The sequence below is a fragment of the Pristiophorus japonicus genome, chromosome 9 (genome assembly GCF_044704955.1).
Source record: "Pristiophorus japonicus isolate sPriJap1 chromosome 9, sPriJap1.hap1, whole genome shotgun sequence".
NCBI lineage: Eukaryota > Metazoa > Chordata > Chondrichthyes > Pristiophoridae > Pristiophorus > Pristiophorus japonicus.
The window spans coordinates 124,225,509-124,245,753 of record NC_091985.1 but is presented as its reverse complement, the minus strand read 5'-3'; the positions used below and the strand labels follow the sequence as shown (position 1 = coordinate 124,245,753).

General features: G+C 62.4%; 1 protein-coding gene across 1 annotated transcript in view; it reads left to right on the top strand.

Moving 5' to 3' along the window:
- cnrip1b (cannabinoid receptor interacting protein 1b) overlaps positions 1 to 19,948 on the top strand; it is a 48,963-nt gene extending 29,015 nt beyond the window's left edge. The window contains 1 exon segment of the mRNA XM_070888771.1: positions 19,784 to 19,948. Within this exon segment, the coding sequence (XP_070744872.1) occupies positions 19,784 to 19,948 (165 nt within the window).
- The last annotated feature ends 297 nt before the right edge of the window (positions 19,949 to 20,245 follow it).

Below are 20,245 nucleotides of genomic sequence, written 5' to 3'. Positions count from 1 at the left end.
AGAGGGTTGTGAATCTGTGGAATTCTCTGCCCAGTGAAACAGTTAAGGCTAGCTCATTGAATGTATTCAAATCACAGATAGATAGATTTTTAACCAATAAGGAAATTAAGGGTTATGGGGAGCGGGCGGGTAAGTGGAGCTGAGTCCACGGCCAGATCAGCCATGATCTTGTTGAGTGGCGGAGCAGGCTCGAGGGGCTAGATGGCCTACTCCTGTTCCTAATTCTTATGTTCTTATATTGTCAAAGTCCACCGTGTACACAGGTGTGCCAGCTGGGTCGTAAACTTTGAACCCAAGTTTGTTGAAAAGGTCAACACCCATGAGGCTTCGTCCTTTCATGACATAAAAGAGAAAGTTCTCCAATGTTATGTCCTTGAAGTATATCGGGACAGAAATATGACTCCAAGTACCTCAATTTTGAAGTCGGAGTACGTATGTAGTATGGAAGTTGTGGGCTGCAGTTGACAGTTCGTGAAGTGGGTTTTGTACACAGCCTTGCTCAAAATGGAGACTTTGACTGAGGCAGCAGGGCGTGCCATCAATGTTTACCTCTCTGTCCTTGAATTTGCCAGAAACGATGTGTGAAATGTCACTAACGGTGTAAACCATACTGGGTTCATCACTATCGGGGTTGTCCACATGTCGAATATGCTGCAATGAGTGACAGACACTAGCAAAATGGTTCATTTGACCACATTCAGAGCATTTCTTCCCACGTGCAGGGCAGTTAGGACTCTTTGCTGAGTGTGATTTCTTCCCACAGTTAAAGCAGTGGAAGTTAAGCCCGTGATCCGTAGTGGGTGGCTTATTACGAACCCTGGGTCTCTACTGTGACATCCACTTTGGACGAACACCTTGCACGTGGGCTGTAGCTGCAGTCTGCTGTACAGGGGAAGTGGGGAATCTGATCGCTTTTGAGTCGTAAAGCGCTGATTCGATTTGGATGACCAAATTAGTTGCTTTGTCTAATGTCAATTTATCATCCTCTAATTAGCAAGCGTTCCTGAATGCAGGGGATCATTGTTTTCTCAATAATTTGATCCCTGATCATTTTCTCTGTGAGTGCTCCAAAGTTAGACGTAGCAACGAGGTGAGTTAATGAAATGATGTACTGTTTGATTGGATCACTGTTCCCTTGCCCCCTTTGACGGAATTGGTATCTCTCCATCACGATACTTTTCTTTGGCCCAAAATACTTCTCTAAGGCACTTACCATTTTGTCTTAGGACTCCGTGTCTTCGATTTGGCCAAAGATATGTTGGCCTTCGGTGCCGAGGCAGTGGGTAAGTATTGCATGGCGGCGAGCTGGTGTTACGTTGTCGTCGTCTAACCTACTCGCCGTGATGTATGTAGAAAAACTTTTTATCCATCTCGGCCACGGAATTGGAGGGTCCCCGGATGAGGAGAGGAAAGGTGGGGGTGTAGGAAGGTTAATTTGAGTCATCTTCATCATCAAATTATGTTGTGTACACGTAAATAACCAACAAACTGAGCCAGGAGAAAAGTAACTTAACTTAACTGTGCTTTTATAGAACCCAAAATGATGTCCCAAACCGGCATGAACCAAAATGAATACTGCAACTGTGAATAGCTCCCACAGGGTCCTAATGCCCGTCCTGTGAGAGTTTGGCAACAACCAAACAGAGTACGAACACAACACGCGATGTCTCCTCCAGCATTGCTACTCACCACAGCCATGACGCTCCCTCTGCCTGTGATGACCAGCGCGTTTTCTTCTGAAAGTGGAGAGGATGTGCAGGCCTCTGAGGGCTTCCATTTGGCCCCCATTCTCGTAGAGCAGCTTTGAGGAATTGAGCATGAATACTGAACACGCAGTACACATTGTGCTTTTTCGCAGTGAGCTGACTCAAAGGCTTTCTCTCTGGTATTTAACCTCCTCCCATTGTGGGCTCTTGTTACAAATTTTGCGTAGCCTTCTCCCACAAGAAAGGCGTGTGTTAGTGAAATCCTTATGAGGTGTCTTGAGAGTGTGCCTGTCATGGACAAAAAGTTGGCGTGTTGTATGAAAATTGCGAAATGTGGTAAAGCGAGGGTTATAATGATGGTAACAGTAGGACGTTCACAGTGTGTGAGTAGGAGGAGAAGGACATGCAGTGACTGTAGGAGAGTGAAGGAAACTGGGGCAGGGGAGTATTGAGTAGTGAGGCTGCAGGTGTGAGGGGAGAGTAGTTGAGGTGAGAAGTAAGATTCTTATCTCGAGAACTCTGGTGAGGTCATTGAACCTCTTTCGGCTTCACAGCCATGTCCCGGGAGATAAGCTGTTGGCTTTGACCTCCTCAGTGACCTCTTCCCACTGGCGCTGGAGGTGTTGCTGAGAGGGCTTTCTGCCCCCTGGAGGGGTAACAGGATCTCCTTCTCCATGTCCACTGTCTGCACCAGGGCCTTCAACCTTGGGTGCCTTCTCTGGATCTCTTCCAGCCATTTCTCCATTTGCAAAGTTACCCTGCTATTTGCAGTCAGAGTGCACCTCCCCTTAAAGAGATGTTGGCTGTCTTTAGATGGCGTCCGACAGGTCCAAATTCCCACTCCCCCAAACAAACATGCAGCCAATGAATAGCGCAGGTAGCGGTGGCTGCTTGCCTGGCACATGGCAATGAGCTATCAGCACCAATTTAAAGTGGTGTCTCTGGCCAAGTTAACAGGTGGGTGCACCACGTTGCCCAACCCTGCACTGCGCTGCCCACCCCAGCTCTGTGCTCCCGGCCCCTGCATCATGCTCCCTGTCCCCTGCACTGTGCACCTTGCCCCTTGCAGCCTGCCAGCTGCACCACCCTCCCTGGCCAGCCCTCCCCAATCCCTGCATCGCCTCCCCGGCCCCCTGCATCGTCTTCCATGCCCCCTGCATCGCCCTCATTCCCCATGTACCGCGCTCCCCGTATCTGCACCGCGCTCCCCGTTCCTGCCCCGTGCTCCCCACCCCCTGCACCACGCGCCCCTCACCCCTGCACCATGCTCCCTGTTTCTGCACCGCACTCCCACCCCCTGCACCACGCGCCCCTATCCCTGCCCCGCGCTTCCTGTCCCTGCACCGCACTCCCTACCCCTGCACCACGCGCCCCTACCCCTGCCCCGCACTACCTGTCCCTGCACCGCGCTCCCCTGTCCTTGCCCCGCACTCCCCTCCCACTGCACCGCGCTCCCTTGTCCCTGCCCCGCGCTTCCCTCCCCCTGCCCCATGCTCCCCTCCCCCTGCACTGCGCCCCACTCCCCTTGCCCCGCGTTCCCCTCACCCTGCCCCGTGCTCCCCTCCCACTGCCCCGTGCTCCCCTCTCCCTGCACTGCGCTCCCCTCGCCGTGCACTGCGCTCCCCTCCCCCTACACTGCGTTCCCTGTCCCTGCACCGTGTTCCCTGTCCCTGCACTGCGCTCCCCTCCCCCTGCACTGCGTTCCCTCTCCCTGCACGGTGCTCCCTGTCCCTGCCCCGCGCTCCCTGTCCCTGCCCCGCGCTCCCTGTCCCTGCCCCACGCTCCCTGTCCCTGCACCGCGCTCCCTGTCCCTGCCCCGCGCTCCCTGTCCCTGCCCCGCGCTCCCTGGCCCTGCCCCGCGCTCCCTGTCCCTGCCCCGCGCTCCCTGTCCCTGCACCGCGTTCACTGTCCCTGCACTGCGCTCCCTGTCCCTGTACCGTGCTCCCTGTCCCTGCACCGTGCTCCCTGTCCCTGCACCGCGCTCCCTGTCCCTGCACCGCGCGCTCCCTGTCCCTGCACCGCATTCACTGTCCCTGCACCGCGCTCCCTGTCCCTGCACCGCGCTCCCTGTCCCTGTACCGTGCTCCCTGTCCCTGCACCGCGTTCACTGTCCCTGCACCGTGCTCCCTGTCCCTGCACCGCGTTCACTGTCTCTGCACCGTGCTCCCTGTCCCTGCACCGCATTCACTGTCTCTGCACCGTGCTCCCTGTCCCTGCACCGCGTTCACTGTCCTTGCACCGTGCTCCCTGTCCCTGTACCGCACTCCCTGTCCCTGTACCACGTTCACTGTCCCTGCACCGTGTTCACTGTCCTTGCACTGCGCTCCCTGTCCCTGTACCGTGTTCACTGTCCTTGCACCGCGCTCCCTGTCCCTGTACCGCGCTCCCTGTCCCTGCACTGTGCTCCCTGTCCCTGCACCGTGCTCCCTGTCCCTGTACCGCGCTCCCTGTCCCTGCACCGTGCTCCCTGTCCCTGCACCGCGCTCCCTGTCCCTGCACTGTGCTCCCTGTCCCTGCACCGCGCTCCCTGTCCCTGCACCGCGCTCCCTGTTCCTGTACCGCATTCACTGTGCCTGCACTGTGCTCCCTGTCCCTGTACCGCGCTCCCTGTCCCTGTACCGCGTTCACTGTCCCTGCACCGCGCTCCCTGTCCCTGCACCGCGTTCACTGTCCTTGCACTGCGTTCACTGTCCTTGCACTGTGCTCCCTGTCCCTGTACCGTGCTCCCTGTCCCTGTACCGCGCTCCCTGTCCCTGTACTGCGTTCACTGTCCCTGCACCGCGCTCCCTGTCCCTGTACCGTGCTCCCTGTCTCTGCACCACGCTCCCTGTCCCTGCACCGCGCTCCCTGTCCCTGCACCGCATTCACTGTCCCTGTACCGTGCTCTCTGTCCCTGCACCGCGTTCACTGTCCCTGCACCGTGCTCCCTGTCCCTGCACCGTGCTCCCTGTCCCTGCACCGCGTTCACTGTCCCTGCACCGCGTTCACTGTCCCTGCACCGTGCTCCCTGTCCCTGCACCGCGTTCACTGTCTCTTCACCGTGCTCCCTGTCCCTGCACCGCGTTCACTGTCTCTGCACCGTGCTCCCTGTCCCTGCACCGCGTTCACTGTCCTTGCACCGTGCTCCCTGTCCCTGTACCGCGCTCCCTGTCCCTGTACCACGTTCACTGTCCCTGCACCGTGTTCACTGTCCTTGCACTGCGCTCCCTGTCCCTGTACCGTGTTCACTGTCCTTGCACCGCGCTCCCTGTCCCTGTACCGCGCTCCCTGTCCCTGCACTGTGTTCCCCGTCCCTGCACTGTGCTCCCTGTCCCTGTACCGCGCTCCCTGTCCCTGCACTGTGCTCCCTGTCCCTGCACCGCGCTCCCTGTCCCTGCACTGTGCTCCCTGTCCCTGCACCGCGCTCCCTGTCCCTGCACCGCGCTCCCTGTCCCTGTACCGCATTCACTGTGCCTGCACTGTGCTCCCTGTCTCTGTACCGCGCTCCCTGTCCCTGTACCGCGTTCACTGTCCCTGCACCGCGCTCCCTGTCCCTGTACCGCGCTTCCTGTCCCTGCACCGCGCTCCCTGTCCCTGCACCGCGCTCCCTGTCCCTGTACCGCGCTCCCTGTCCCTGCACCGCGTTCACTGTCCTTGCACTGCGTTCACTGTCCTTGCACTGTGCTCCCTGTCCCTGTACCGTGCTCCCTGTCCCTGTACCGCGCTCCCTGTCCCTGTACCGCGTTCACTGTCCCTGCACCGCGCTCCCTGTCCCTGCAACGCGCTCCCTGTCCCTGCACCGCGCTCCCTGTCCCTGCACCGCGCTCCCTGTCCCTGCACCGTGCTCCCTGTCCCTGCATCGCGCTCCCTGTCCCTGTACCGCGCTCCCTGTCCCTGCACCGCGTTCACTGTCCTTGCACTGCGCTCCCTGTCCCTGCACTGTGCTCCCTGTCCCTGTACCGTGCTCCCTGTCCCTGTACCGTGCTCCCTGTCCCTGTACCGCGCTCCCTGTCCCTGTACCGCGTTCACTGTCCCTGCACCGTGCTCCCTGTCCCTGTACCGCGCTCCCTGTCCCTGTACGCTCCCTGTCCCTGCACCGCGTTCACTGTCTCTGCACCGTGCTCCCTGTCCCTGTACCGTGTTCACTGTCCTTGCACTGCGCTCCCTGTCCCTGTACCGCGCTCCCTGTCCCTGCACTGTGCTCCCTGTCCCTGCACTGTGCTCCCTGTCCCTGTACCGCGCTCCCTGTCCCTGCACTGTGATCCCTGTCCATGCACCGCGCTCCCTGTCCCTGCACTGTGCTCCCTGTCCCTGCACTGTGCTCCCTGTCCCTGCACCGCGCTCCCTGTCCCTGCACCGCGCTCCCTGTCCCTGTACCGCATTCACTGTGCCTGCACTGTGCTCCCTGTCCCTGTACCGCGCTCCCTGTCCCTGTACCGCGTTCACTGTCCCTGCACCGCGCTCCCTGTCCCTGTACCGCGCTCCCTGTCCCTGCACCGCGCTCCCTGTCCCTGTACCGCGCTCCCTGTCCCTGCACCGCGTTCACTGTCCTTGCACTGCGTTCACTGTCCTTGCACTGTGCTCCCTGTCCCTGTACCGTGCTCCCTGTCCCTGTACCGCGCTCCCTGTCCCTGTACCGCGTTCACTGTCCCTGCACCGTGCTCCCTGTCCCTGCACCGCGTTCACTGTCTCTTCACCGTGCTCCCTGTCCCTGCACCGCGTTCACTGTCTCTGCACCGTGCTCCCTGTCCCTGCACCGCGTTCACTGTCCTTGCACCGTGCTCCCTGTCCCTGTACCGCGCTCCCTGTCCCTGTACCACGTTCACTGTCCCTGCACCGTGTTCACTGTCCTTGCACTGCGCTCCCTGTCCCTGTACTGTGTTCACTGTCCTTGCACCGCGCTCCCTGTCCCTGTACCGCGCTCCCTGTCCCTGCACTGTGTTCCCCGTCCCTGCACTGTGCTCCCTGTCCCTGTACCGCGCTCCCTGTCCCTGCACTGTGCTCCCTGTCCCTGCACCGCGCTCCCTGTCCCTGCACTGTGCTCCCTGTCCCTGCACCGCGCTCCCTGTCCCTGCACCGCGCTCCCTGTCCCTGTACCGCATTCACTGTGCCTGCACTGTGCTCCCTGTCCCTGTACCGCGCTCCCTGTCCCTGCACCGCGCTCCCTGTCCCTGTACCGCGCTCCCTGTCCCTGCACCGCGTTCACTGTCCTTGCACCGCGTTCACTGTCCTTGCACTGTGCTCCCTGTCCCTGTACCGTGCTCCCTGTACCGCACTCCCTGTCCCTGTACCGTGTTCACTGTCCCTGCACCGCGCTCCCTGTCCCTGTACCGCGCTCCCTGTCCCTGCACCGCGCTCCCTGTCCCTGCACTGTGCTCCCTGTCCCTGCACCGCGCTCCCTGTCCCTGTACCGCGCTCCCTGTCCCTGCACCGCGCTCCCTGTCCCTGCACGGCGCTCCCTGTCCCTGTACCGCGCTCCCTGTCCCTGCACCGCGTTCACTGTCCTTGCACTGCGTTCACTTTCCTTGCACTGTGTTCCCTGTCCCTGTACCGTGCTCCCTGTCCCTGTACCGTGCTCCCTGTCCCTGTACCGCGCTCCCTGTCCCTGTACCGCGTTCACTGTCCCTGCACTGTGCTCCCTGTCCCTGTACCGCGCTCCCTGTCCTTGCACCGTGCTCCCTGTCCCTGTACCGCGCTCCCTGTCCCTGTACCACGTTCACTGTCCCTGCACCGTGTTCACTGTCCTTGCACTGCGCTCCCTGTCCCTGTACCGTGTTCACTGTCCTTGCACAGCGCTCCCTGTCCCTGTACCGCGCTCCCTGTCCCTGCACTGTGCTCCCTGTCCCTGCACTGTGCTCCCTGTCCCTGTACCGCGCTCCCTGTCCCTGCACTGTGCTCCCTGTCCCTGCACCGCGCTCCCTGTCCCTGCACTGTGCTCCCTGTCCCTGCACCGCGCTCCCTGTCCCTGCACCGCGCTCCCTGTCCCTGCACCGTGCTCCCTGTCCCTGCACCGCGTTCACTGTCCTTGCACCGCGTTCACTGTCTTGCACTGTGCTCCCTGTCCCTGTACCGTGCTCCCTGTACCGCACTCCCTGTCCCTGTACCGTGTTCACTGTTCCTGCACCGCGCTCCCTGTCCCTGTACCACGCTCCCTGTCCCTGCACCGCGCTCCCTGTCCCTGTACCGCGCTCCCTGTCCCTGCACCGCGTTCACTGTCCTTGCACCGCGTTCACTGTCCTTGCACTGTGCTCCCTGTCCCTGTACCGTGCTCCCTGTACCGCACTCCCTGTCCCTGTACCGTGTTCACTGTCCCTGCACCGCGCTCCCTGTCCCTGTACCGCGCTCCCTGTCCCTGCACCGCGCTCCCTGTCCCTGCACTGTGCTCCCTGTCCCTGCACCGCGCTCCCTGTCCCTGTACCGTGCTCCCTGTCCCTGTACCGTGCTCCCTGTCCCTGTACCGCGCTCCCTGTCCCTGTACCGCGTTCACTGTCCCTGCACTGTGCTCCCTGTCCCTGTACCGCGCTCCCTGTCCCTGTACCGCGCTCCCTGTCCCTGCACCGCGTTCACTGTCTCTGCACCGTGCTCCCTGTCCCTGCACCGCGTTCACTGTCCTTGCACCGTGCTCCCTGTCCCTGTACCGCGCTCCCTGTCCCTGTACCACGTTCACTGTCCCTGCACCGTGTTCACTGTCCTTGCACTGCGCTCCCTGTCCCTGTACCGTGTTCACTGTCCCTGCACTGTGCTCCCTGTCCCTGTACCGCGCTCCCTGTCCCTGCACTGTGCTCCCTGTCCCTGCACCGCGCTCCCTGTCCCTGCACTGTGCTCCCTGTCCCTGCACCGCGCTCCCTGTCCCTGCACCGCGCTCCCTGTCCCTGCACCGTGCTCCCTGTCCCTGCACCGCGTTCACTGTCCTTGCACCGCGTTCACTGTCCTTGCACTGTGCTCCCTGTCCCTGTACCGTGCTCCCTGTACCGCACTCCCTGTCCCTGTACCGCGCTCCCTGTCCCTGCACCGCGCTCCCTGTCCCTGTACCGCGCTCCCTGTCCCTGCACCGCGTTCACTGTCCTTGCACCGCGTTCACTGTCCTTGCACTGTGCTCCCTGTCCCTGTACCGTGCTCCCTGTACCGCACTCCCTGTCCCTGTACCGTGTTCACTGTCCCTGCACCGCGCTCCCTGTCCCTGTACCGCGCTCCCTGTCCCTGCACCGCGCTCCCTGTCCCTGCACTGTGCTCCCTGTCCCTGCACCGCGCTCCCTGTCCCTGTACCGCGCTCCCTGTCCCTGCACCGCGCTCCCTGTCCCTGCACGGCGCTCCCTGTCCCTGTACCGCGCTCCCTGTCCCTGCACCGCGTTCACTGTCCTTGCACTGCGTTCACTGTCCTTGCACTGTGTTCCCTGTCCCTGTACCGTGCTCCCTGTCCCTGTACCGTGCTCCCTGTCCCTGTACCGCGCTCCCTGTCCCTGTACCGCGTTCACTGTCCCTGCACTGTGCTCCCTGTCCCTGTACCGCGCTCCCTGTCCCTGTACCGCGCTCCCTGTCCCTGCACCGCGTTCACTGTCTCTGCACCGTGCTCCCTGTCCCTGCACCGCGTTCACTGTCCTTGCACCGTGCTCCCTGTCCCTGTACCGCGCTCCCTGTCCCTGTACCACATTCACTGTCCCTGCACCGTGTTCACTGTCCTTGCACTGCGCTCCCTGTCCCTGTACCGTGTTCACTGTCCCTGCACTGTGCTCCCTGTCCCTGTACCGCGCTCCCTGTCCCTGCACTGTGCTCCCTGTCCCTGCACCGCGCTCCCTGTCCCTGCACTGTGCTCCCTGTCCCTGCACCGCGCTCCCTGTCCCTGCACCGCGCTCCCTGTCCCTGCACCGTGCTCCCTGTCCCTGCACCGCGTTCACTGTCCTTGCACCGCGTTCACTGTCCTTGCACTGTGCTCCCTGTCCCTGTACCGTGCTCCCTGTACCGCACTCCCTGTCCCTGTACCGTGTTCACTGTTCCTGCACCGCGCTCCCTGTCCCTGTACCGCGCTCCCTGTCCCTGCACCGCGCTCCCTGTCCCTGCACTGTGCTCCCTGTCCCTGCACCGCGCTCCCTGTCCCTGTACCGCGCTCCCTGTCCCTGCACCGCGCTCCCTGTCCCTGCACGGCGCTCCCTGTCTCTGTACCGCGCTCCCTGTCCCTGCACCGCGTTCACTGTCCTTGCACTGCGTTCACTGTCCTTGCACTGTGTTCCCTGTCCCTGTACCGTGCTCCCTGTCCCTGTACCGTGCTCCCTGTCCCTGTACCGCGCTCCCTGTCCCTGTACCGCGTTCACTGTCCCTGCACTGTGCTCCCTGTCCCTGTACCGCGCTCCCTGTCCCTGTACCGCGCTCCCTGCCCCTGCACCGCGTTCACTGTCTCTGCACCGTGCTCCCTGTCCCTGCACCGCGTTCACTGTCCTTGCACCGTGCTCCCTGTCCCTGTACCACGCTCCCTGTCCCTGTACCACGTTCACTGTCCCTGCACCGTGTTCACTGTCCTTGCACTGCGCTCCCTGTCCCTGTACCGTGTTCACTGTCCTTGCACAGCGCTCCCTGTCCCTGTACCGCGCTCCCTGTCCCTGCACTGTGCTCCCTGTCCCTGCACTGTGCTCCCTGTCCCTGTACCGCGCTCCCTGTCCCTGCACTGTGCTCCCTGTCCCTGCACCGCGCTCCCTGTCCCTGCACTGTGCTCCCTGTCCCTGCACCGCGCTCCCTGTCCCTGCACCGCGCTCCCTGTCCCTGTACCGAATTCACTGTGCCTGCACCGTGCTCCCTGTCCCTGTACCGCGCTCCCTGTCCCTGTACCGTGCTCCCTGTCCCTGTACCGCGCTCCTTGTCCCTGTACCGTGTTCACTGTCCCTGCACCGCGCTCCCTGTCCCTGTACCGCGCTCCCTGTCCCTGCACCGCGCTCCCTGTCCCTGTACCGCGCTCCCTGTCCCTGCACCGCGCTCCCTGTCCCTGTACCGCGCTCCCTGTCCCTGTACCGCGCTCCCTGTCCCTGCACTGCGTTCACTGTCCTTGCACTGTGCTCCCTGTCCCTGTACCGTGCTCCCTGTCCCTGTACCGCGCTCCCTGTCCCTGTACCGCGTTCACTGTCCCTGCACTGTGCTCCCTGTCCCTGTACCGTGCTCCCTGTCCCTGTACCGCGCTCCCTGTCCCTGTACCGCGCTCCCTGTCCCTGCACCGCGTTCACTGTCTCTGCACCGTGCTCCCTGTCCCTGCACAGCGTTCACTGTCCTTGCACCGTGCTCCCTGTCCCTGTACCGCGCTCCCTGTCCCTGTACCACGTTCACTGTCCCTGCACCGTGTTCACTGTCCTTGCACTGCGCTCCCTGTCCCTGTACCATGTTCACTGTCCTTGCACTGCGCTCCCTGTCCCTGTACCGCGCTCCCTGTCCCTGCACTGTGCTCCCTGTCCCTGCACTGTGCTCCCTGTCCCTGTACCGCGCTCCCTTTCCCTGCACTGTGCTCCCTGTCCCTGCACCGCGTTCACTGTCCTTGCACTGCGTTCACTGTCCTTGCACTGTGCTCCCTGTCCCTGTACCGTGCTCCCTGTCCCTGTACCGCGCTCCCTGTCCCTGTACCGCGTTCACTGTCCCTGCACCGTGCTCCCTGTCCCTGCACCGCGTTCACTGTCTCTTCACCGTGCTCCCTGTCCCTGCACCGCGTTCACAGTCTCTGCACCGTGCTCCCTGTCCCTGCACCGCGTTCACTGTCCTTGCACCGCGTTCACTGTCCTTGCACTGTGCTCCCTGTCCCTGTACCGTGCTCCCTGTACCGCACTCCCTGTCCCTGTACCGTGTTCACTGTTCCTGCACCGCGCTCCCTGTCCCTGTACCGCGCTCCCTGTCCCTGCACCGCGCTCCCTGTCCCTGCACTGTGCTCCCTGTCCCTGCACCGCGCTCCCTGTCCCTGTACCGCGCTCCCTGTCCCTGCACCGCGCTCCCTGTCCCTGCACGGCGCTCCCTGTCTCTGTACCGCGCTCCCTGTCCCTGCACCGCGTTCACTGTCCTTGCACTGCGTTCACTGTCCTTGCACTGTGTTCCCTGTCCCTGTACCGTGCTCCCTGTCCCTGTACCGTGCTCCCTGTCCCTGTACCGCGCTCCCTGTCCCTGTACCGCGTTCACTGTCCCTGCACTGTGCTCCCTGTCCCTGTACCGCGCTCCCTGTCCCTGTACCGCGCTCCCTATCCCTGCACCGCGTTCACTGTCTCTGCACCGTGCTCCCTGTCCCTGCACCGCGTTCACTGTCCTTGCACCGTGCTCCCTGTCCCTGTACCACGCTCCCTGTCCCTGTACCACGTTCACTGTCCCTGCACCGTGTTCACTGTCCTTGCACTGCGCTCCCTGTCCCTGTACCGTGTTCACTGTCCTTGCACAGCGCTCCCTGTCCCTGTACCGCGCTCCCTGTCCCTGCACTGTGCTCCCTGTCCCTGCACTGTGCTCCCTGTCCCTGTACCGCGCTCCCTGTCCCTGCACTGTGCTCCCTGTCCCTGCACCGCGCTCCCTGTCCCTGCACTGTGCTCCCTGTCCCTGCACCGCGCTCCCTGTCCCTGCACCGCGCTCCCTGTCCCTGTACCGAATTCACTGTGCCTGCACCGTGCTCCCTGTCCCTGTACCGCGCTCCCTGTCCCTGTACCGTGCTCCCTGTCCCTGTACCGCGCTCCTTGTCCCTGTACCGTGTTCACTGTCCCTGCACCGCGCTCCCTGTCCCTGTACCGCGCTCCCTGTCCCTGCACCGCGCTCCCTGTCCCTGTACCGCGCTCCCTGTCCCTGCACCGCGCTCCCTGTCCCTGTACCGCGCTCCCTGTCCCTGTACCGCGCTCCCTGTCCCTGCACTGCGTTCACTGTCCTTGCACTGTGCTCCCTGTCCCTGTACCGTGCTCCCTGTCCCTGTACCGCGCTCCCTGTCCCTGTACCGCGTTCACTGTCCCTGCACTGTGCTCCCTGTCCCTGTACCGTGCTCCCTGTCCCTGTACCGCGCTCCCTGTCCCTGTACCGCGCTCCCTGTCCCTGCACCGCGTTCACTGTCTCTGCACCGTGCTCCCTGTCCCTGCACAGCGTTCACTGTCCTTGCACCGTGCTCCCTGTCCCTGTACCGCGCTCCCTGTCCCTGTACCACGTTCACTGTCCCTGCACCGTGTTCACTGTCCTTGCACTGCGCTCCCTGTCCCTGTACCATGTTCACTGTCCTTGCACTGCGCTCCCTGTCCCTGTACCGCGCTCCCTGTCCCTGCACTGTGCTCCCTGTCCCTGCACTGTGCTCCCTGTCCCTGTACCGCGCTCCCTTTCCCTGCACTGTGCTCCCTGTCCCTGCACCGCGTTCACTGTCCTTGCACTGCGTTCACTGTCCTTGCACTGTGCTCCCTGTCCCTGTACCGTGCTCCCTGTCCCTGTACCGCGCTCCCTGTCCCTGTACCGCGTTCACTGTCCCTGCACCGTGCTCCCTGTCCCTGCACCGCGTTCACTGTCTCTTCACCGTGCTCCCTGTCCCTGCACCGCGTTCACAGTCTCTGCACCGTGCTCCCTGTCCCTGCACCGCATTCACTGTCCTTGCACCGTGCTCCCTGTCCCTGTACCGCGCTCCCTGTCCCTGTACCACGTTCACTGTCCCTGCACCGTGTTCACTGTCCTTGCACTGCGCTCCCTGTCCCTGTACCGTGTTCACTGTCCTTGCACCGCGCTCCCTGTCCCTGTACCGCGCTCCCTGTCCCTGCACTGTGTTCCCCGTCCCTGCACTGTGCTCCCTGTCCCTGTACCGCGCTCCCTGTCCCTGCACTGTGCTCCCTGTCCCTGCACCGCGCTCCCTGTCCCTGCACTGTGCTCCCTGTCCCTGCACCGCGCTCCCTGTCCCTGCACCGCGCTCCCTGTCCCTGTACCGCATTCACTGTGCCTGCACTGTGCTCCCTGTCCCTGTACCGCGCTCCCTGTCCCTGTATCGCGTTCACTGTCCCTGCACCGCGCTCCCTGTCCCTGCACCGCGCTCCCTGTCCCTGCACCGCGTTCACTGTCCTTGCACTGCGTTCACTGTCCTTGCACTGTGCTCCCTGTCCCTGTACCGTGCTCCCTGTACCGCGCTCCCTGTCCCTGTACCGCGTTCACTGTCCCTGCACCGCGCTCCCTGTCCCTGCACGGCGCTCCCTGTCCCTGCACCGCGTTCACTGTCCTTGCACTGCGTTCACTGTCCTTGCACCGTGCTCCCTGTCCCTGTACCGTGCTCCCTGTCCCTGTACCGTGCTCCCTGTCCCTGTACCGCGCTCCCTGTCCCTGTACCGCGTTCACTGTCCCTGTACCGCGCTCCCTGTCCCTGTACCGCGCTCCCTGACCCTGCACCGCGTTCACTGTCTCTGCACCGTGCTCCCTGTCCCTGCACCGCGTTCACTGTCCTTGCACCGTGCTCCCTGTCCCTGTACCGCGCTCCCTGTCCCTGTACCACGTTCACTGTCCCTGCACCGTGTTCACTGTCCTTGCACTGCGCTCCCTGTCCCTGTACCGTGTTCACTGTCCTTGCACTGCGCTCCCTGTCCCTGTACCGCGCTCCCTGTCCCTGCACTGTGCTCCCTGTCCCTGCACTGTGCTCCCTGTCCCTGTACCGCGCTCCCTGTCCCTGCACTGTGCTCCCTGTCCCTGCACCGCGCTCCCTGTCCCTGCACTGTGCTCCCTGTCCCTGCACCGCGCTCCCTGTCCCTGTACCGCATTCACTGTGCCTGCACTGTGCTCCCTGTCCCTGTACCGCGCTCCCTGTCCCTGTACCACGTTCACTGTCCCTGCACCGCGCTCCCTGTCCCTGTACCGCGCTCCCTGTCCCTGCACCGCGCTCCCTGTCCCTGTACCGTGCTCCCTGTACCTGTACCGCGCTCCCTGTCCCTGTACCGCGTTCACTGTCCCTGTACCGTGCTCCCTGTCCCTGTACCGCGCTCCCTGTCCCTGTACCGCGCTCCCTGTCCCTGCACCGCGCTCCCTGTCCCTGTACCGCATTCACTGTGCCTGCACTGTGCTCCCTGTCCCTGTACCGCGCTCCCTGTCCCTGTACCGCGTTCACTGTCCCTGCACCGCGCTCTCTGTCCCTGTACCGCGCTCACTGTCCCTGCACCGCGCTCCCTGTCCCTGTACCGCGCTCCCTGTCCCTGCACCGCGTTCACTGTCCTTGCACCGCGTTCACTGTCCTTGCACCGCGTTCACTGTCCTTGCACTGTGCTCCCTGTCCCTGTACCGTGCTCCCTGTACCGCACTCCCTGTCCCTGTACCGTGTTCACTGTCCCTGCACCGCGCTCCCTGTCCCTGTACCGCGCTCCCTGTCCCTGCACCGCGCTCCCTGTCCCTGCACTGTGCTCCCTGTCCCTGCACCGCGCTCCCTGTCCCTGTACCGCGCTCCCTGTCCCTGCACCGCGCTCCCTGTCCCGGCACGGCGCTCCCTGTCCCTGTACCGCGCTCCCTGTCCCTGCACCGCGTTCACTGTTCTTGCACTGCGTTCACTGTCCTTGCACCGTGTTCCCTGTCCCTGCACCGCGCTCCCTGTCCCTGTACCGCGCTCCCTGTCCCTGCACCGCGTTCACTGTCCTTGCACCGCGTTCACTGTCCTTGCACTGTGCTCCCTGTCCCTGTACCGTGCTCCCTGTACCGCACTCCCTGTCCCTGTACCGTGTTCACTGTCCCTGCACCGCGCTCCCTGTCCCTGTACCGCGCTCCCTGTCCCTGCACCGCGCTCCCTGTCCCTGTACCGTGCTCCCTGTCCCTGTACCGTGCTCCCTGTCCCTGTACCGCGCTCCCTGTCCCTGTACCGCGTTCACTGTCCCTGCACTGTGCTCCCTGTCCCTGTACCGCACTCCCTGTCCCTGTACCGTGTTCACTGTCCCTGCACCGCGCTCCCTGTCCCTGTACCGCGCTCCCTGTCCCTGCACCGCGCTCCCTGTCCCTGTACCGTGCTCCCTGTCCCTGTACCGTGCTCCCTGTCCCTGTACCGCGCTCCCTGTCCCTGTACCGCGTTCACTGTCCCTGCACTGTGCTCCCTGTCCCTGTACCGCACTCCCTGTCCCTGTACCGTGTTCACTGTCCCTGCACCGCGCTCCCTGTCCCTGTACCGCGCTCCCTGTCCCTGCACCGCGCTCCCTGTCCCTGTACCGTGCTCCCTGTCCCTGTACCGTGCTCCCTGTCCCTGTACCGCGCTCCCTGTCCCTGTACCGCGTTCACTGTCCCTGCACCGTGCTCCCTGTCCCTGTACCGCGCTCCCTGTCCCTGTACCGCGCTCCCTGTCCCTGCACCGCGTTCACTGTCTCTGCACCGTGCTCCCTGTCCCTGCACCGCGTTCAGTGTCCTTGCACCGTGCTCCCTGTCCCTGTACCGCGCTCCCTGTCCCTGTACCACGTTCACTGTCCCTGCACCGTGTTCACTGTCCTTGCACTGCGCTCCCTGTCCCTGTACCGTGTTCACTGTCCCTGCACTGTGCTCCCTGTCCCTGCACTGTGCTCCCTGTCCCTGTACCGCGCTCTCTGTCCCTGCACTGTGCTCCCTGTCCCTGCACCGCGCTCCCTGTCCCTGCACTGTGCTCCCTGTCCCTGCACCGCGCTCCCTGTCCCTGCACCGTGCTCCCTGTCCCTGTACCGAATTCACTGTGCCTGCACCGTGCTCCCTGTCCCTGTACCGCGCTCCCTGTCCCTGTACCGTGCTCCCTGTCCCTGTACCGCGCTCCCTGTCCCTGTACCGCGTTCACTGTCCCTGCACCGCGCTCCCTGTCCCTGCACCGCGCTCCCTGTCCCTGCACCGCGTTCACTGTCCTTGCACTGCGTTCACTGTCCTTGCACTGTGCTCCCTGTCCCTGTACCGTGCTCCCTGTCCCTGTACCGCGCTCCCTGTCCCTGTACCGCGTTCACTGTCCCTGCACTGTGCTCCCTGTCCCTGTACCGTGCTCCCTGTCCCTGTACTGCGCTCCCTGTCCCTGTACCGCGCTCCCTGTCCCTGCACCGCGTTCACTGTCTCTGCACCGTGCTCCCTGTCCCTGCACAGCGTTCACTGTCCTTGCACCGTGCTCCCTGTCCCTGTACCGCGCTCCCTGTCCCTGTACCACGTTCACTGTCCCTGCACCGTGTTCACTGTCCTTGCACTGCGCTCCCTGTCCCTGTACCATGTTCACTGTCCTTGCACTGCGCTCCCTGTCCCTGTACAGCGCTCCCTGTCCCTGCACTGTGCTCCCTGTCCCTGCACTGTGCTCCCTGTCCCTGTACCGCGCTCCCTGTCCCTGCACTGTGCTCCCTGTCCCTGCACCGCGTTCACTGTCCTTGCACTGCATTCACTGTCCTTGCACTGTGCTCCCTGTCCCTGTACCGTGCTCCCTGTCCCTGTACCGCGCTCCCTGTCCCTGTACCGCGTTCACTGTCCCTGCACCGTGCTCCCTGTCCCTGCACCGCGTTCACTGTCTCTGCACCGTGCTCCCTGTCCCTGCACCGCGTTCACTGTCCTTGCACCGTGCTCCCTGTCCCTGTACCGCGCTCTCTGTCCCTGTACCACGTTCACTGTCCCTGCACCGTGTTCACTGTCCTTGCACTGCGCTCCCTGTCCCTGTACCGTGTTCACTGTCCTTGCACCGCGCTCCCTGTCCCTGTACCGCGCTCCCTGTCCCTGCACTGTGTTCCCCGTCCCTGCACTGTGCTCCCTGTCCCTGTACCGCGCTCCCTGTCCCTGCACTGTGCTCCCTGTCCCTGCACCGCGCTCCCTGTCCCTGCACTCTGCTCCCTGTCCCTGCACCGCGCTCCCTGTCCCTGCACCGCGCTCCCTGTCCCTGTACCGCATTCACTGTGCCTGCACTGTGCTCCCTGTCCCTGTACCGCGCTCCCTGTCCCTGTATCGCGTTCACTGTCCCTGCACCGCGCTCCCTGTCCCTGTACCGCGCTCCCTGTCCCTGCACCGCGCTCCCTGTCCCTGTACCGCGTTCACTGTCCTTGCACTGCGTTCACTGTCCTTGCACTGTGCTCCCTGTCCCTGTACCGTGCTCCCTGTACCGCGCTCCCTGTCCCTGTACCGCGTTCACTGTCCCTGCACCGCGCTCCCTGTCCCTGTACCGCGCTCACTGTCCCTGCACCGCGCTCCCTGTCCCTGCACGGCGCTCCCTGTCCCTGCACCGCGTTCACTGTCCTTGCACCGTGCTCCCTGTTCCTGTACCGCGCTCCCTGTACCGTGCTCCCTGACCCTGCACCGCGTTCACTGTCTCTGCACCGTGCTCCCTGTCCCTGCACCGCGTTCACTGTCCTTGCACCGTGCTCCCTGTCCCTGTACCGCGCTCCCTGTCCCTGTACCACGTTCACTGTCCCTGCACCGTGTTCACTGTCCTTGCACTGCGCTCCCTGTCCCTGTACCGTGTTCACTGTCCTTGCACTGCGCTCCCTGTCCCTGTACCACGCTCCCTGTCCCTGCACTGTGCTCCCTGTCCCTATACCGCGCTCCCTGTCCCTGCACTGTGCTCCCTGTCCCTGCACCGCGCTCCCTGTCCCTGTACCGCGTTCACTGTCCCTGCACCGCGCTCCCTGTCCCTGTACCGCGCTCCCTGTCCCTGCACCGCGCTCCCTGTCCCTGCACCGCGCTCCCTGTCCCTGTACCGCGTTCACTGTCCCTGTACCGCGCTCCCTGTCCCTGTACCGCGCTCCCTGTCCCTGCACCGCGCTCCCTGTCCCTGCACCGCGCTCCCTGTCCCTGCACCGCGTTCACTGTCCCTGTACCGTGCTCCCTGTCCCTGCACCGCGTTCACTGTCCCTGCACCGTGCTCCCTGTCCCTGCACTGCGTTCACTGTCCTTGCACTGTGCTCCCTGTCCCTGTACCGTGCTCCCTGTCCCTGTACCGCGCTCCCTGTCCCTGCACCGCGTTCACTGTCCTTGCACTGCGTTCACTGTCCTTGCACCGTGCTCCCTGTCCCTGTACCGCGCTCCCTGTCCCTGTACCGCGTTCCCTGTCCCTGTACCGCATTCACTGTCCCTGCACCGCGCTCCCTGTCCCTGCACCGCGCTCCCTGTCCCTGTACCGCGCTCCCTGTCCCTGCACCGCGTTCACTGTCCTTGCACTGCGTTCACTGTCCTTGCACTGTGCTCCCTGTCCCTGCACCGCGTTCACTGTCCCTGCACCGTGCTCCCTGTCCCTGCACTGCGTTCACTGTCCTTGCACTGTGCTCCCTGTCCCTGTACCGTGCTCCCTGTCCCTGTACTGCGCTCCCTGTCCCTGTACCGCGTTCACTGTCCCTGCACTGTGCTCCCTGTCCCTGTACCGCGCTCCCTGTCCCTGTACCGCGCTCCCTGTCCCTGCACCGCGTTCACTGTCCTTGCACTGCGTTCACTGTGCTCCCTGTCCCTGTACCGCGCCCCCTGTCCCTGCACTGCACTCCCTGTCCCTGTACTGCGTTCGCTGTCCCTGCACCGCGCTCCCTGTCCCTGTACCGCGCTCCCTGTCCCTGCACTGTGCTCCCTGTCCCTGTACCGCGCTCCCTGTCCCTGTACCGCGCTCCCTGTCCCTGTACCGCGCTCCCTGTCCCTGTACCACGCTCCCTGTCCCTGCACACTCGTTTTCTAGGCTGGGATTTCTTAAAAAGGGCTCATTGATTTAATTTTTGCATTTCCTTGGATTGCAAGTCCCAAAAACCACCCAGTTGGTTATCGTGTGAATGCAGATTTACTGCTAACAAAACTGGTGTTATATCCTCTACCGCCTGCTCAGAGGGGCGCTTGGCCCATGTACCAATTGCAGTCAGCCCCACAGCACCTGCCACATTATTATATATAAAACATCGAGAGCTTAGCACTGGCTCAGGTTTGTTCTGCACAGACTACAGATTCTCATAAAAAAACACTGTCAACGCAAAGCGAAAGATGTAAATGATCCAGGAGAGCAGCTTGTCTTATTCTGAGTCAATCAGATGATTCAACAGGGTAGATGACATTAATTACTTCAGGGAAAATTGAATAACTCAGGTAAATCTAATTTCATTCTGATAACATTGAGTTCTATGGTTTAGTATTTTGAAATCTGATTTGGCTTTGAGGTGGACTTTTCCAGTGAACCTCAATTTTAACTGGAATTTTTTTCTCCCCCTCTTCCTCTTCAGTTCAACGACATCGGCACCTTTGAAACTGTGTGGCAAGTGAAGTTCTACAACTATCACAAGCGTGATCACTGCCAGTGGGGGAACAGCTTTGGCAGCATTGAGTACGAGTGCAAACCAAATGAGACTCGCAGCCTGATGTGGATCAACAAGGAGATGTTTACCTAGGACGCAGTATTACAGGATATTACTTTGAAACATCGGAATGGACAAATTATAGCTGTCTACACACAAATAAAAACACCAAGCCTTAATGCAAACACAATTGGGCTGAAATTGCACAGTGTGATATTAGTAATGAAAGCATTAATGCTCAAATGAATTTGCTTTGCCTGCTATTTTAATGTAGGTATTAACCCACTTGTTTTAAACAGACAGAAGAATTTGATTTTAAAAAAGTATTTGATACAAGCACATTAACACATTTGTTATTAATATCACTCAACACAATTTAAACTCCAGTGT